Raw genomic sequence first — 16,187 nt, 5'->3', positions numbered from 1 at the left:
TCGGGTAGGGTTGAACTCTGGACGGCCACAAACTATTGTAATACCCATGATTTTTTCATGCCCATTGAGAATCCCTGATCTAAATCATAAATGTCAGATTTGGGATCTAATGGTATATGTTCAAAGTAAACAGGTGGAAGTGTACTGGTAGTTCAGGTAATGGGATACTGGCCTTATAGTGAAGTAATGTTATTGGGGAACACAACATTATTTCCGCTATAAGGAACATTTTTGGGGTACACAATGCTCTGCTTGTCCTTCATGACATAACCTACTACATTTGTGGAACAAAATGTAGCAGTTGTTAACATAATCCCAAAGTTCCCTGTATGCCATGGGAATGGTAAACGTCATGACTTTCATTTACCACAACTGCAAGACCTCCACACATGTATGGCACACTTTATTGGAGACCAAAACATTTCTCTCTTGGTTACCCAATATAATTACAAAATATGCAGCATACACATTTTCCACAAATTTTAGATCTTGTCATTGTTTTGCCACAATATAGTTACAGTAAAAGTACAAAATATATATGAATTGTTGACACAACCGCGAGTTGGTATTGTCAGACAAAGAATATGAAAATCACGTTAGAAGTGGATACTAGTTAGCACAATTGTGTCAGAAAACAATTGAATTGGTAGAAACACTTTGTAGGTTTATATAGCTATCTGATTGCGGGCCTTGATAGGAGGTCTAAACAATGTTTGTACTCATCAGTCGCAAAGGAAGTAGTAAGCAGGCAGATCATGTACATATGGATTGTGTATCTAAGAACAACCCTTATGGTTTGAAAAAGCTATGTTACAGGTGAAAATGATTAACTCAACCCTTCTCTTCACATTGTCATAACTTTTGTTTTCTCAATATTTATTGTCATCACAAATCTATCACCACTTTCTTTAGCCTATTAACCAATTATTCCAATCCTTCCTCAGAAAATCTGATACCACATCGTCTTGATAACCTCCCTCCCCACCATCTTCATCCCAATTTTCCCTTATCCACATTTCCTCTGCCAAATGTATTTCTTACTCATTTCTTACATATATATATATATATATATATATATATAATGTGTGGTTTGTAAAATAAATAAAGTGTCTGTGAAAATAGAAATGAAAAGTACACACAGTGCCTGAACTAAGAGAAGTTTAAGGGATAGTCGAAAGTGGAAGTGAAGTAGTGGTTAAACAGGTGAAAGAATTTGAAAAACCTAGTACAAAAATGAACTGGGACTGAGGAAGCAAGCAACATACAAAAATATACACAAAAATTTGTACAAAAATAAAAGTAAAAAATAATAAATAACATAGAAATAAGTAAATAACACTGTATTCAGATATGGGAGGGCAATTTTAGCAAGTTAGCAAGTTAAATTTCTCACAGGAGAATCATACTTTTGGCACTGACTCGTTCAATTCCATCTTTCTTAAATACGAAAGTAATCTGCATATACTAAATCACACTCCTTCTTTCTCTAAATGCAAGGATAAATTTTGTCTTACCTGTCCTGCCACGGAAAACCCTGAAACCTCCCATTGCACCTTTTTGTAAAACAAAAAACATTATCTACTTCCTAACATGTAAAATTTGCAACATCAAATATGTAGGACAAACATCTAATTCTTTAAACATCAGAATAAATGGACACAGATCAAAAAGTAAAAATCTTTCTTTAGGCAATACAGCAGACTCTCGATTTACTGGGACACTTTAAGATTCCAAATAAAAAATCAACCAGAAATCATAAAATTGAAGTAATAACTAGAATAGGTATAAACAGATATTTTGCAGCAAATTTGTAAACAAGGGAGAAGCAGCAGCATTATAAGTCGTCACGGGGAGATTTGTGTGCCTATTATCTTGCAACCCCTCCAAAAAAAAAAAAAGAGAAAAAAAAAAAAAAGAGAGAGAGAGAGAGACCAAATATTTAATTTGTTTTAGTGCGTCGATTGTTGTGTTCTGTCGCACCACAAAAAGACAAATTTTGTTTCGTTTTTTTATGTCAGGAAAGTGGTAATTCTTTTTTTTAGAAATCTCAAAAATGATGGGCAAATGCAAGAGTTGTGCTTTCAATTAAACAAAAACTTGAAATTGTTCAAAAGTTTAAAAATGGTGCCTCCGTTAAAAATCTAAAGAACCATTATAATGTTGGTGACCAAACCAAAAGCGACATTGTAAAAAATAAAGGGAAGCGATTAGATTTAAAATCAACATCGTAACAAATAGGAAAGAAAAGGAAAGCAATCGATTTGGATCAGAAAATTAAAATAATAAGGATATATGAAAATGGCCAAATGTTAACAAGTATCACGCGGAATTCAGATTTGTCCGTGGCAACAGTGAACACAATAAAGGAGAAAGACTGAATACGAGAAGAAGCGGTCGGCACCAATGAAGTGATCTATAATAACCAGGGCTGAAAAATATATATCAGCTTTTACAGTACAATAACATGAATTTTTTCTTCCTCTTATGTTTTCTTATGTGCCACTCCAGCTACTTCACCGCTGTCCCCAGATATATATTTTTAATTAGTTCAATTAAAAATTTTAACTACAGTGGGATCAACTGATGATGTTACCAACAGCAAATTATAAGTGGGAAGCATTCAAGGAATTAATCATGGAAGATACTAAAAGTTTCATACCTATTAAGAAATATTGTTCAAGGTTTAGGCCTAAATGGTTATCTAATGAACTAATGAGACAAGTAATAGAGAAAAAAAATGCATGGGATGCATATAAATTATCAAGCGACTCAGAAGCCTATGGCAGATATAAGCTAGTCTGTAATCAGGTGACAAAGGAGGTTAGGCAGGCGAAGGCAGATTAAGAGAAATCTTTTGCAAAGGACACTAAGAAAAACAGCAAGGATTTCTTTACTTATATAAACTCTAAAAGGAAGGGGATGAATCTAATTGGTCCACTTGATATCGATGGTTTGACTGTTGATGATCCTGCTCATATAGCAAACAAACTGAATGAGTATTTTGCATCTGCATTCACACATGAGGAGTTATTAAGGTTTGAAAATGCTAGAAGGTCATCAAAATTGTACAAGGGTGTTTAATGATTTTGTAATAATGGAGAGCAAAGTGGAGGAGAAATTGTTGAAGTTAAACATAAGAAAGGCACTTGGTTGGATTGGATCTATCCAGTTATATTAAAGGAGGCGGCAAAGGAAGTAAGCAAACCCTTAGTCATAATTACGAGAGCATCCTTGGACTCAGGGGAGGTCCCCACAGATTGGAGATGTGCAAATGTATCCCCAATTCACAAAAGGGGGATCGAAGGGTGACACGAGTAATTACAGACCAGTTAGTTTAACTTCTGTTCCAGGTAAAATAATGGAGTCACTGGTTAAAGATGCATTGCAGGATCATCTAGACAAGTCTGCAGCAATAATTCAGACACAGCATGGGTTTGTTAAGAGAAAGTCTTGTCTGACAAATTTGATACGATATTATGATGTGGTTACAAAGGAACTGGATGCAAAAATAATTTTGATATCATATACTTGGGTTTCAGGAAAGCTTTTGACACTGTTGCGCATGGAAGACTATTGTACAAATTGGAGCAGAATGGTATTAAGGGTAAGTTGCTACAATGGATAAAAGGATGGTTAAGTGGGAGAAGACAGAGGGTGGTAATCAATGGGTGCTGCTCTTCTTGGACTAATGTTATTAGTGGAGTCCCACAGGGTTCAGTGTTGGGTCCACTGTTGTTTTGTATATTTATCAATGATATTGATGAAGGTATATCAGGCTTAGTGTCGAAGTTTGCAGATTATACAAAGGTTGGCAGGGTTGCTAATGACAGTAATGGCAGTGTACTACTGCAACAGGATCTAGATAATTTGGGCAGATGGGCTAAGAAGTGGCAACTGAAGTTTAACCTTGACAAATGCAAAGTACTGTATATGGGTAGAAGTAACCCCAGAGAAACGTACCAACTGTGTGGTACTACACTTAAGGTTGCAGAAAATGAAAAAGACCTGGGAGTAATTGTGCAGGCAGACATGAAGTTTTCTGAGCAATGCAGACAGGCTGCCAGGGCAGGTCATGAGGTTTTGTCAATGATATATAGGAATTTTGCTAGCAGGGAAAAGGAGGTGATTATCCCTCTGTATAAGGCAATGGTCAGGCCACGCCTTGAGTACTGCGTACAGGTCTGAAGGCCTCATTTTAGGAAGGATGTAGATTTACTTGAGCGTGTACAGAGAAGGTCAACAAGATTGGTGAGGGGAATGAAGGGATCCTCTTATCAAGAGAGGCTTAAGTTTTGCAAATTGCAGTGGCTGGAGACTAGGCACCTGCGCGGTGATATGATTGAGGTGTATAAGGCCTTGAATGGGTTCAGCACGCTGAATTCTGATGGGATCCTTCCACTTGTTCAGATTACCAACCTAAGGGGGCATAAATTCAAATTAAGAAAAGACAGATGTAGATTAGATGTGCAGAAATTTGCCTTTAGCCAGCGGGTGGTTAATTGCTGGAACAAACTTCCATCTGTCGTTGTGGAAGTTGATAGGTTGAATAAATTTAAGGAGGAACTGGACAGGCATTTGTGATTTTTTTTTTTTTTTTTTGGCTGATGCTGCATAAGCTCATACATTTGCTTTCTTGCATCACATGCCACTACTACTACTACTAGGGACAACCTTGTCAATCTTTGCATACTCAGGGTTGCTCTTACGAAGAAAGGCTTAAGTTTTGCAAATTACAGAATCTGGAGACTAGGCATCGGCGAGGTGATCTGATTGAGGTGTATAAGGCTTTGAATGGCTTGAGCATGCTCAATGCCGATGGGATTCTTCCTCTTGCTCAGAATAATCACCTGAGAGGGCATAAATTCAAATTGAGGAAGGACGGATGTCGGATAGATGTGTGGAAATTTGCCTTTAGCCAGCGGGCAGTTGGTTTGTGGAATAGACTTCCATCACTTGTTGTTGAAGTTGATAGCCTAAACAAATTTAAGGCTCAGCTGGACAGGTATTTCGAACGAACGGAGAGGTGAAATGGGAGTAGTGTTTTTTTTTTTTTTTTTTTTTTTTTGGCTGATGCTGAATTAGCTTGCTTTCTTGCATCATATGGCTCTACTAATGCTAATGCTAATACTCAACAAATAATTGGAGTTCCCATAGGTTCACAAATTTCCAGCCTTGTCTCTAATCTGTTTTTACACTACTATGAGGAATTATTTTTTACTAGCAATCCCAATCATAAATATTTAGCTTTCCGGTATGTTGATGACATCTTAGTTTTAAATTATGATTTTGAACGCTTAGCTACAAATATTTACCCCTCTGAACTTAAACTCAATAAAGAAAATAGTGATAATTGCATGGCCAACTTCCTTGATCTGGAAATTACACTCTGCAATGATGCAGTTCCTCATCTTATTAACATTTATGACAAAAGAAACAATTTTAACTTTGAGGTACTGCAGGAGCTGTCTGAGTGGTCTAACAAGCATAAACTCCAGATATCTACAAGTAAAATGTCCCATATGTTGCTTAAAGGCACGTTAGACAGAGGACGTCACCCTCAAATAAAATATAAAGGACAAGATATTAAATACAGTTCAACCACAAAATACTTGGGGATTATTTTGGATGATGGACTGAGCTTTATACCCCATGCAAAATACATTAAAGAAAAATGCAAGTCATTATTATCTAGATTGAGACAAGTAACATGACAAGAGTGGGGTCTTAAAGGTCACTCACTGAGATTGTATTATAACTGCATATTCTTGTCCATTATCAAACAGCTATTGCAAGCCCAGCATGCTGCCCTACTTATGTTATTGAGAGCTTGTAGAACAATTTCTACCGCAGCGTTGCAGGTCCTGACAGGAAGGATGCCAATATAATATGAGCTGAATGTTCAATAACAACTGAAAAGGAAAGATTGTATACTATTTATGTTAATAAGTGGTAGGCTGACTGGTCTGTATTGGAGACAGGAAAGGTGACAAGAGATTATTTGCCTAATGTAAGGGAATTCAGGAAAAGGGAACTATTGTGGTTTGCTCCTGGACTATATGGAACATACCTTTTGTCAGGTCAAGGCAGCCTCAATAGCAAGCTATATATACTTGGACTGTCTCCTTCCCCTCTTTGTCTCTGTGGAGGTGAAGAGGATGTAGATCATATTCTTTTGGAGTGTCACTATTATACCGACTTACGGAATGAACTACACCTCATTACTCATTTCTATGACAGGGAAAATAAACCTTTGCTGAACCAATCACCACAAGATGCATTTGAAGCTTTTAACTTATTTGTAACATGAGCATTTAAACGAGGAGAGGAATCGAGAGCTGCTCCCCTGAGATAGCCTGAACCTGGATCAAGAGAAAGACTTGAACAAGGACTGACATTCTCTTTGCAGACTTTCACAAGAACTGCTATCTAGATAGAATTGATTAATACATTGGATTTCAATATATCATAAAATCTTCAACTGTTACTTCCTGAATAAATCCTTATTGATTGGAGTGACGAACCTACTGTGTTAGAAATCGTAAATAGTGTATGTAGTATGTAGTTTGACTCTAGTGCTTCAGCTGTGCCATGCCATTGGATACCTAACAGTGAAATTAAGGATTGCTGCAACTACCGAACTCCCCCCTCCTGGTCTGTCGTAGAGTTCTGATATGACTTTGCACCAAGAGGATCTCCTATCAAACGATGGGAGTGCTAAAGAAATCTTCAACGTTGGAAGAGCTACCCTTCAAGCTGAAGGATCTATTGAGGACACGCCTCAACATCTAATCCTGCTCACAGGATAGGAATTGCTAATCCTAATTTAGGATAGGATTACACCACGAAATGTGGCTTCTACAAAAGCTGAAAATTGCCTCCACCTCCTCTTTTTTTTTCTCTTTTATCTTTTCTCAATTTCTCTTAACTTCCTTTTATTACGGCGGGTCCCTTCTCTGACCCCTCGCTGCACTTTCCTTTCCCACCACCCCAAACTTTTCCAGCTATTCCCATTTTCCTTTTCTTGTAACTTTGTCTATCCTGGAACTTTGTTCCAGTACAGACTAGCATGAAGGTAGTAGATCCTGGCTGCCTCCACGTGGTGGGGATGGGGGATGAGATGCTGTGACCAGGTGTTGCTGCTTCCCACCTGCTAAGAGCCATGTACCGGCTGACTACATAACAACAGAATACAGCATAACATTTACACACCCAACACAATACATACAAATGGCCGGTTTTGGCGTGAGCCTCACAACACAAGGAGTACAATAGTGGCTAATGGGGGAAACCCTGAGGTCTGCCACAACAACACATGAATATCTGTTTTTTTTTTTTTTTTTTTGAGGTTGTTGTTGTTATTATTTGGTTTTTAGGATCATTAGCAACTAAAGCCATATTGCTCCTGAGATATGCGGTGGTCATTCCCTGACCTTTCTGCATCCTCCGCATTTGGTGGTCACGGGCCCGAACCCTGGTCTAATCAAGAAGCGTATACTACACACTGCTGCTCCTGCCCACCTGGCTACGGAGGTGCCTTTTTTTGAGGTCATTTACCTCACAAATTGGCAATCTAATATTTCCTATAAAATTCACAAAAATACTATTTGTATTCAAGCTATCAGATTAGCCAACATATGCAGCAACCATATCCTTTTCGGCAAAGCAATAAAAGTTTTTTATAATAAGCTTTTAAATAATAATATACCTCCCTTTTCCATCAAATACTGTTTCAGCATAGTTTCTTCTACAATTAAAAATGAATCCGATTTCGATTTGCTTGGCACCTGCCCGTGTTAAAGGTATTGTACAGTTGTATATTATTTGGTGGGATTTCCACTACTTAGTAATCACTGTTCATGACTTCCGTTTAAGGTTCTTTCTTGGAATGAGATTACTGTTGCTTTACTCTCCAAGTTTTTCACACATTTTGTTTGAATTCGTCCTATCTACTTTTTGGAATCCTGTACATTTGGCTTTTTATTCCTGGACTTATTAAGTGTAGCATCTTCCCTGATAACAAAGTGCCAAACTGCTAGGTTTGGCACTTTGCTTCTCTGACACTGGTCTCAGATCTACTGTCTGGTAGCCTTGCATCAATTAACCAAGCCTTTTATTTGGTGTAATAAATTTTATCAATGGAATGAATATTCTGTTGCTGTCAAAGTTTTTTTCCTACCAGATTTTTTGTCACACTCTTCAATGGATTCACTAAACCTGAGCATTTCTCAGATTTAGCCAAACTGAGCATTTCTCTTTCTATAGCGGTTTGTCATCTTGGAAATTTGGAGCCATGTTCTATAAACCCTGTTCTCTGATAATTTAAATTTTACCAGAATTTTATCTCCTGTAGATCAGAATTATTCTTGTTCTACTTTCTGTTTCACATGTTCCTTCACATATTGGTATTCCTGCGGCCTTTTGTCCGGTGTTTCATGCTTTTAGGCCATCTTTCCCATTCCCCCTTTTGCATCTTGGCTGTATATGTCACTCCTCTGCTTGACTTAATGACTCCAGGTAAATCCCACTTTTAGTTTCGGTTTCGCTTCTCTACAAGCCTATAGTATTAACACCCATTTTTACTAATGCTTGCTTATACCAGGACCCTTTCTTTAAGGTTGGGCCTTACACACCCAGTAAGTTCAGTATTTTTAATGACTTTTTCTACACTTTTTATCTTTATACTGTCTTTTTCTATTTTTTTTTCGTTGTTCATAAAACTATTAGTGTAATACGAGGGTGATACGAACGCTCGGTCTATCCCCAATCCTATCTCTACTTTCGCCTTCTTTTGACCATCTTTTTCTCCCCTCCCCCTTCCCCACCCAAAAAATTTTACCATTCCCTATACCATTTGCCTGTCCACACTTTTTTGATCAAATTTCACTGCTTTATATCTGAATTTAAATTTTCAACCACGTAAATTTAATTACCTTTCACCTGCACTTCACATACATTTGTATTATATTTCACACTACACTTTTGTAAATTTGTACTTATTTTGAAGTACATTAACTTAATTTTTACACTGCACTTGGACTACCTTGTCTATTAGTATTACGATAAAGGCAGCATATTTGCAATCCCCTCTTTCTAATACTACAGGCAAGTTTAGAATGGAGTGCCTGATACACGGTCAGGAGTAGCCCCCTGTTGAATTTCCTGGCTATGTATCATATTTTCATTTACTATATTCAGATTTTGCATATTTGCCATCCCCTGATTCGACCTCTTGCTAAAATTCCCATATCTCCCATATCTGAATACAGTGTTATTTATTTATTTATTTCTATGTTATTTATTATTTTTGTATATTGCTTGCTTCCTCAGTCCCAGTTCATTTTTGTACTAGGTTTTCTAAATTCTTTCACCTGTTTAACCACTACTTCACTTCCACTTTCGACTATCCCTTAAACTTCTCTTAGTTCAGGCACTTTGTGCACTTTTAATTTCCATTTTCACAAACACTTTATTTATTTTGCAAACCGCACATTACTTAATATCCTTTTGCTTCCTTTACTGCTGCACCGTGTGTTTTGGAGCATTAGACATACAATAACTTTTATTATTTCCTTGTTCTGCTTATTTTGCTTCTTTAAAGTTTTATATTACTACTATATATATATATATATATATATATATATATATATATATATATATATATATATATATATGTGTGTGTGTGTGTGTGTGTGTGTGTGTTAAATAAAGTCAGGGACAAAAAAACACCCCTGTTTCACACCTCTTCCTATCACTAACACTTTCACAGCATTGCTTTCTCCAACCTTCACTATTACTTTTTGTCCTCAATACAATCAACTAATCATTCTTCTGTCCTTCCAATCCACTCCTATCCTTCTTTCTAGTATATTCAATAATTGAACAATATAACATACAGTACCTTACACAGCAGAATAATTACCTCCTTATCCCTGCTGGTAAAATTCTTATATATATCATTTGTCAATGATATACAGGAATAAGCTGTCCTAGCAGACTATCTTCACTGTCTCAAAGACTTCATATTCTTACTGAAGGGTTGTACATACCTGTGCAACTGGACAGTAAGGACATGAAGTCTTTTCCCCTCTCCGATCTTGGGTATAGTACCACACACTTCGTATATCATTCTGCGATTACTGTTCACATGTAGTACCTTGTATTTGTCAATATTAAAACTTTTCATCCCATCTGCCTAATTTTCCCAAATCTTGCAGTAGCAAACACTGATTATTGCAATTAACCACCCTGCCTAACAATTGTTTTATCTCCAAACTTAAATATTAAGTATATGCCTTCACCAATATAGTTAATAAATAATGAAAAACAATGGGCCAACTGATCCTTGTGGACTCCCTAATAGAATTGAAACACAGCTTTTCAGAATTGTTGACACACTACTTGATACCAAAATTTAAAGCGATTTCTTTTTTTTTAATGCCCCGATCTACACTTTGATGCAAAGAAAGAGATCCTCATTGTTTGAAAAATTGAGTCAAGATTAACAGATTTTTTTTTGATATTTTCTGATTACTTTTTAATGATGGTTAGCTGAGGTGAATTTTGGGTTTAATTATAGTTCTGCAGATATCAGGTGATTCCCAAGTTGGGCCATTTAAATACAAAAAGAGTAATCCACATATCAGTATTTGTCAAATATGTCTATGTGCTAATTTACAGCAGTGTCCTCATATTTTAACCCTTTTAACACCATGAAATTTTTATTTTTTAAACTTTTTACACCACTAGGTTTATCAACAATTGATTATAGATTTATTAACATAACCAACTAGTCATCTATATATAAATATTTATTTATTATTTTTTTAAAAAGTTCATTTTGTGTGAGATGTCACATTCAGTACTCTTCAAATGTGCCCGAAAATACTTACCTTATGCTTTGTGATTGTTAACAATTAAAGAGTAAGAAGTATCTTTGAAATAATCATCATGGAAGTGTCAGCTCAAATTACAGAGCATTGGATCATGTGAGAAAGATAGTGCAAGTTCATAACGAGAAAGTATTTATAGTCATCTACATTATAAGTATCTTAGAAAATGGATTTATTGACTTTAACACATGTTAAAACTTTTAATCCTAAATGAAAATTTAAAATACTAAATCTCGCCAGATATAACATAAATTAAGATCAGAATGAATTACATACATTTTAGTTGGAAGAGCATAGCCTTTCTCGATAAGCTGATCAGTGATACTTTTGTAATCTTCAATAAGAGGTTCAAGGGCACCACCAGTCATTTCTTTCAGAAGAAGATCTATCGGCAAAGAACCATCTTCTACTTCACCCTAAGTATTATGTTATACTAATATAATTACATTTATAATTATAAATTGTGAGAAGTCACTTGATTAGTAAGTAATATTACATGGGAAAAAAAAAAAAAAAAAAAAACAACCCAAGGATGTTGTGAAAAGCAAGCATGCATACATGTTTGTTCACAGGATGATATATATAAAATAATAAATGAGGGTGGATGTAATCTTCCTTCACTTCAGATCAGCTAATTGCATCCTTGAGTGAATTAGATTTCAAAAATTCTCCACCTGCAGAAGAAATCCAAACCTGTATTTCTCCCTGATGGAGAGAGAGAGAGAGAGAGAGACCAGAAAAACTAACTGTATATATTTGAAACTTCTCTCTGAGATTAGGGAATAACTGGTCAATGCATAGAATTTACTTTTACTGAAGAATTATTTTAAAAAAAGTGCATAAATAACATACAAATTATGATTAAATCATTTATGACCAATAGAAGAAAAATAGAATATAACATAAATAAAGTGAATAATAATAGCTCAAGTGCACTTTAAGGCTTTATTATGATTCTGAAAGAAAGAAAATAAGTAAACCCTATTTTTGAGAAATACAGTAAACCCCCGCGAATAGCGGGGGTTACGTTCCTGAGAAATGCCGCGTATACCGAAAACGCGAATACTGAGTTATGGCTCCCATATTAATAAAGGGGTTCCGTTCCAAAGTATGAAATATATAAGAAAAACTAGTCTAAAATTTTGTCTATGTATATACATACATAGACAAAATTAGGCAATAACAACAATAGACAAAATACATACATAGACAAAATAGACAAAAAGGTACATATAATACTATATGTACCTTCATAATATGACTATGTACATAGACAGTACATAGTGAAATGCAAGCATATGGCATCGAAATGAAAATAAGAAACAATTTAATATTAAATGTAATATTTATTAGAAATTTCAAACAAATCTTTCAAACCAGCATCTTTGCTAACTAAAAAACCTATCCCGCCAGTGCTATCACCAGTTTCGCTAAAGCGTTGATAAGAAGTTTTGCGTTTTCACGAATGATGAGTGAACTTAACGGAATTTTATTTTGAGTTCGGTCTTCTATCCACAGATTTAAAGCCTTTTCCATTTTTTATAATTTAACATCACAGAGTTACAGAGCAAATTTTTGAAGTAAATAGCGCATTTTCACGGACACTACGGCGGATTTTTTCTTCCGATTTCTTGATTGATCGTACCGTTGACTCATTGATTTTATAATGTTTTGCCACTGAGGAGACACTTTCACCATTAGAAATTTTATCTAATAACTCAATTTTATTCGCTAATGTCATCACCTTCTTTGATCTTTTCACATTTCTCTTGTTATTCATAGTCATATTTTTGTAGGGGTTAGAAAGAACTTGTCCACAAAAAAATCACTTTCTTCCGTTAACACACTCGAAAAAGTCTGTTTTACACTGCAAAAAGGTAGATTTATCACTTTTATAAGCATATCAATTTATAAATTGATAAATTTATTCAATTTATAAGCATATAAATTAAAAGCAAACGACGAAACCTTCCATAACAAGCGCATAACACATATTGAACAAGGATTAGTGAGAAACATCCACGCTCGCGATTTTGTCACCCTTCTCCCCCCCACCCACTGAGCGCTGTTTTGACCGGGAAAGATAATTTTAGCCACGCCCATGTTTTTTTATGGTGGAAAATATTCATGGCACTTTAAAATTCACATTTTTTAAGGTTTCATTTTATATTAAATCGGCGATCGTGAATACGCGAAACCGCGAATACAGATACTGAGAATAGCAGGGGTTTACTGTATAGGCACAATTATGAGCATGACTCTCCAATATAGATTTTTTTAAATGTTTTTTTTTTTTTTTTTTTTTTTTTAATCAGTAAACAACACCAGCTACCCTCTCACAATGAATGCTGAAATTGCTCTGTCCATAGTGTCACTTTTTCTTCATAATAAATATTTAATTAAGTGATAATGACATGCATCAAGGAGTACAGGCTCCTCAGATTGCTGATGTGCATTTTCCAGTTTAAAATCTGTCAAAGATGTAGTCTGGTGAAGTAGGTTAGATGAATTAAGAAACCATAATTCGGTGTGAATGATTTCTGCAAACTACAAAACTTTTTTTTCATTCCTTACATGAAGGGGGGGTGGGGGTTGTCAAATCCCATACGTCAGGGTTTTAATGTAGTGCATCCAACCAAAGTATAAAATATATCACAAAGTGAATTTTCGAATAATGAAAAAAGTGTTGCAAGCATTTTAATTATTACTTAATGTAACCTTTTTTTCCTTCTGATAACGAATGTCATCAGTGCATTATATATATATATATATATATATATATATATAAAAAAACACCTCTTCAACTACACCTGTGAAAATTTTACTCCATGTTTCAGCACAGTCCTTAGGCTTCAGATTGAGAGAAAATAATTAATTATACCTGGCACTAGAGATCTGTGGAAGACAAAATTTTTGAATTTTACCATAGCCCAATTCAGCTCACAGAATGGACAAACTCAAGACACTCCAAACCAGGACCTATTCAGACCCCTACCAAATGCTTCATTTGCTTGATATAGGTACAGACAACAAGAATTCATTTCCTTCTCCAAGAGGTATCTCTTATATTCTGTATGTATTACAACATGAGAGGTGATCATTTAATTCGCAGACTGGTGCAAGATCTTATCTTAACTGTCATCATCTGAATTTTCTGTGGATTTCTCCTTCTCAAAATACTCTCCCTTGAACTTTACACATTATCACCACCATTGTACTCACACATTAAATGCTTCTTGCAAGCCATTTTTTGAAAGATTGCAAAGTGCTTCCATTGTGGCTCTGTGAGCATCATTGTGTCGGACAAGAAACCACAAAGGGCTAAGTCCAGTGAATAAAGGGGATGTGGCAGAACCTTGGCATCTAGGCAGTGATCACTGCCTGCACAATATTAGCCATATGGGGCCTGCATTGTCTTGATGGAGAGACCACTTCCCACTGGAAAGTTTGATTACACCGGAATATGGCCATCCTACCAAGGCATTCATTACCATATATGCTTCATTCATCTCTTTAACTGTTTCCAATGCATTTAAGCCCCGCCTGACACAATAACAAATCACATATCACTGTTCAATCTGTATGTCCAATGATACTTGCTTCAAAACGATTGTCAGTGACACATGGCTAAAAAACTCTCCTCATGCAACACTAGCTTGTCAATTACTGGCATGCACACACAGTCTGCTCAATAGTGATCAGGGAGAGCACCTCTAGTGGCAGTTATGGTAAGTTCGCATGATAAACATAAAATCTTGCACTAGTCCACAAATTAAATGATTATTCCTCGTATATTTGCTGGAATGGAAATTCTTCACTGAAAGCTTGGTGAGCTTAAAAGGGGTTCTAAATGATGGGACCGTGTTGCCCTCAAACTCTAGTCACCTATACAGTGCACTTAAAAGATATTTACAACAATCTGAAATTCTTCTTAGAAAAGATGAAATACTGTGACATCAGCAGAGTGCTAACGGTCACAATATTTCCACAGAATCGCCCAGCAAAGTGCATCTGCTGCTACTATTTACAAAATTGGAACTAATAAAATAATTTCAAAATTTCCTGAGATAATGACGCTAACCTCCATGGTGGTGTCAAATGGACACAAATAAGACATTTTCTGCAAGTTCTTTTATATTTCAGAAAGAAGTTGAGGTTGGTCATCATTCAAGAGTGCTGAGATTAATTTTTTATTTCTTTTATTTAGGGAATTTAATTTTCAAGATATCGGTGCCTCAGTAGCAGAATACTTTTTTGATTTCCTAGATCAGTGGTTCCCAAACTACTGAGATTTACGGACTCTTTTAAAAATCAAAAAAAGTTCATGGACCCCAGTTTGGGAAACGCTGTCCTAGATGAAGCCAGCCAGTTGTTAATGTTACTCAGAACATGACAGTTAGTTCTTAATATTCTTGCAGTAGCACAGGTATTCTGATTTAAATTAGCCTGAGGCCAGCCATCCAGGTCCCGAGACACCAGTATCATACATATAAATTGTAAATTCCAAGGTTGGCATTCTTTCAAAGTGAAGTATTCGGAAAATTCTACACATGGCTCTTTCCAAGCTTGAAAGAGTTGGCCAGTCTTTAAGTTCCTTGAATTATTAAATGAATTTTAGCTCAGTTCTTTCCAAATGGGAAGCCAAATCCATTCACTGCTAGATGTTCTCAGGTATTTTCAGGCATACACTAAAAACCATCCACAGGATCATCAAGAAAGGAATGAATAGTTTGATGTATTATGTTGGCATTGGTGAGTTTTGTGTCATTAGCCCTTTCAGCAGTCAGTTTGTTATACGTGACAAACTGAAGTCCATGGCCATTTTAGCTGCTGTGCCACAAGTGTGGTGTAGCTGCTAAACATATGTAACTGCTAACAAACGTGATACATGCTAAAGTGTAAGTAGGCTTCGTTAGTGTCCAGTATGAGCTTCTGCAGACTGCTGAGGACCAAGATATCGACGAGGAATATTACAACTTTTTGAAAGTGATAAAGCCCAAGAAACCTATAGGGAAAAATAAATCCAAAGAAGAAAAAATTAGTCAAGAAACACTTGTCATGATGAACTGAAGACGACAAATTAAAAGCAAGAAAAACACTGACAGGGAGAAAATTGAGTATACTGAGTTATGCAAAAGCCATTAGAAAGAGACTCAGAGAGGACATAAGAAGATTTAACACATGAAAAGTAGAATAAGCATTAAGGGAAAACAAAGGATTTAAATCAGCAGCCACGAGCAGTAATACAGAAAGACAAATGATACTGAAACTGAAGAATAGCGATGGTGTACTTATAAA

General features: G+C 35.8%; 1 protein-coding gene across 1 annotated transcript in view; it reads right to left on the bottom strand.

The window, feature by feature from the left end:
- qin (tudor domain-containing protein qin) overlaps positions 1-16,187 on the bottom strand; it is a 571,075-nt gene that overhangs the window by 122,356 nt on the left and 432,532 nt on the right. Inside the window, exon 29 of the mRNA XM_090381133.1 lies at positions 11,166-11,305. Coding sequence (XP_090237259.1) covers positions 11,166-11,305 — 140 coding nt within the window. The remainder of the gene's footprint in view (positions 1-11,165; positions 11,306-16,187) is intronic.

Source organism: Mastigoproctus giganteus, chromosome 9, assembly GCF_048544385.1.
Source record: "Mastigoproctus giganteus isolate SK-2022 chromosome 9, ASM4854438v1, whole genome shotgun sequence".
Taxonomy (NCBI): Eukaryota; Metazoa; Arthropoda; class Arachnida; order Uropygi; family Thelyphonidae; genus Mastigoproctus; species Mastigoproctus giganteus.
Note: the sequence above shows the minus strand (reverse complement) of the source record. Positions and strands in the feature narration are given on the sequence as shown.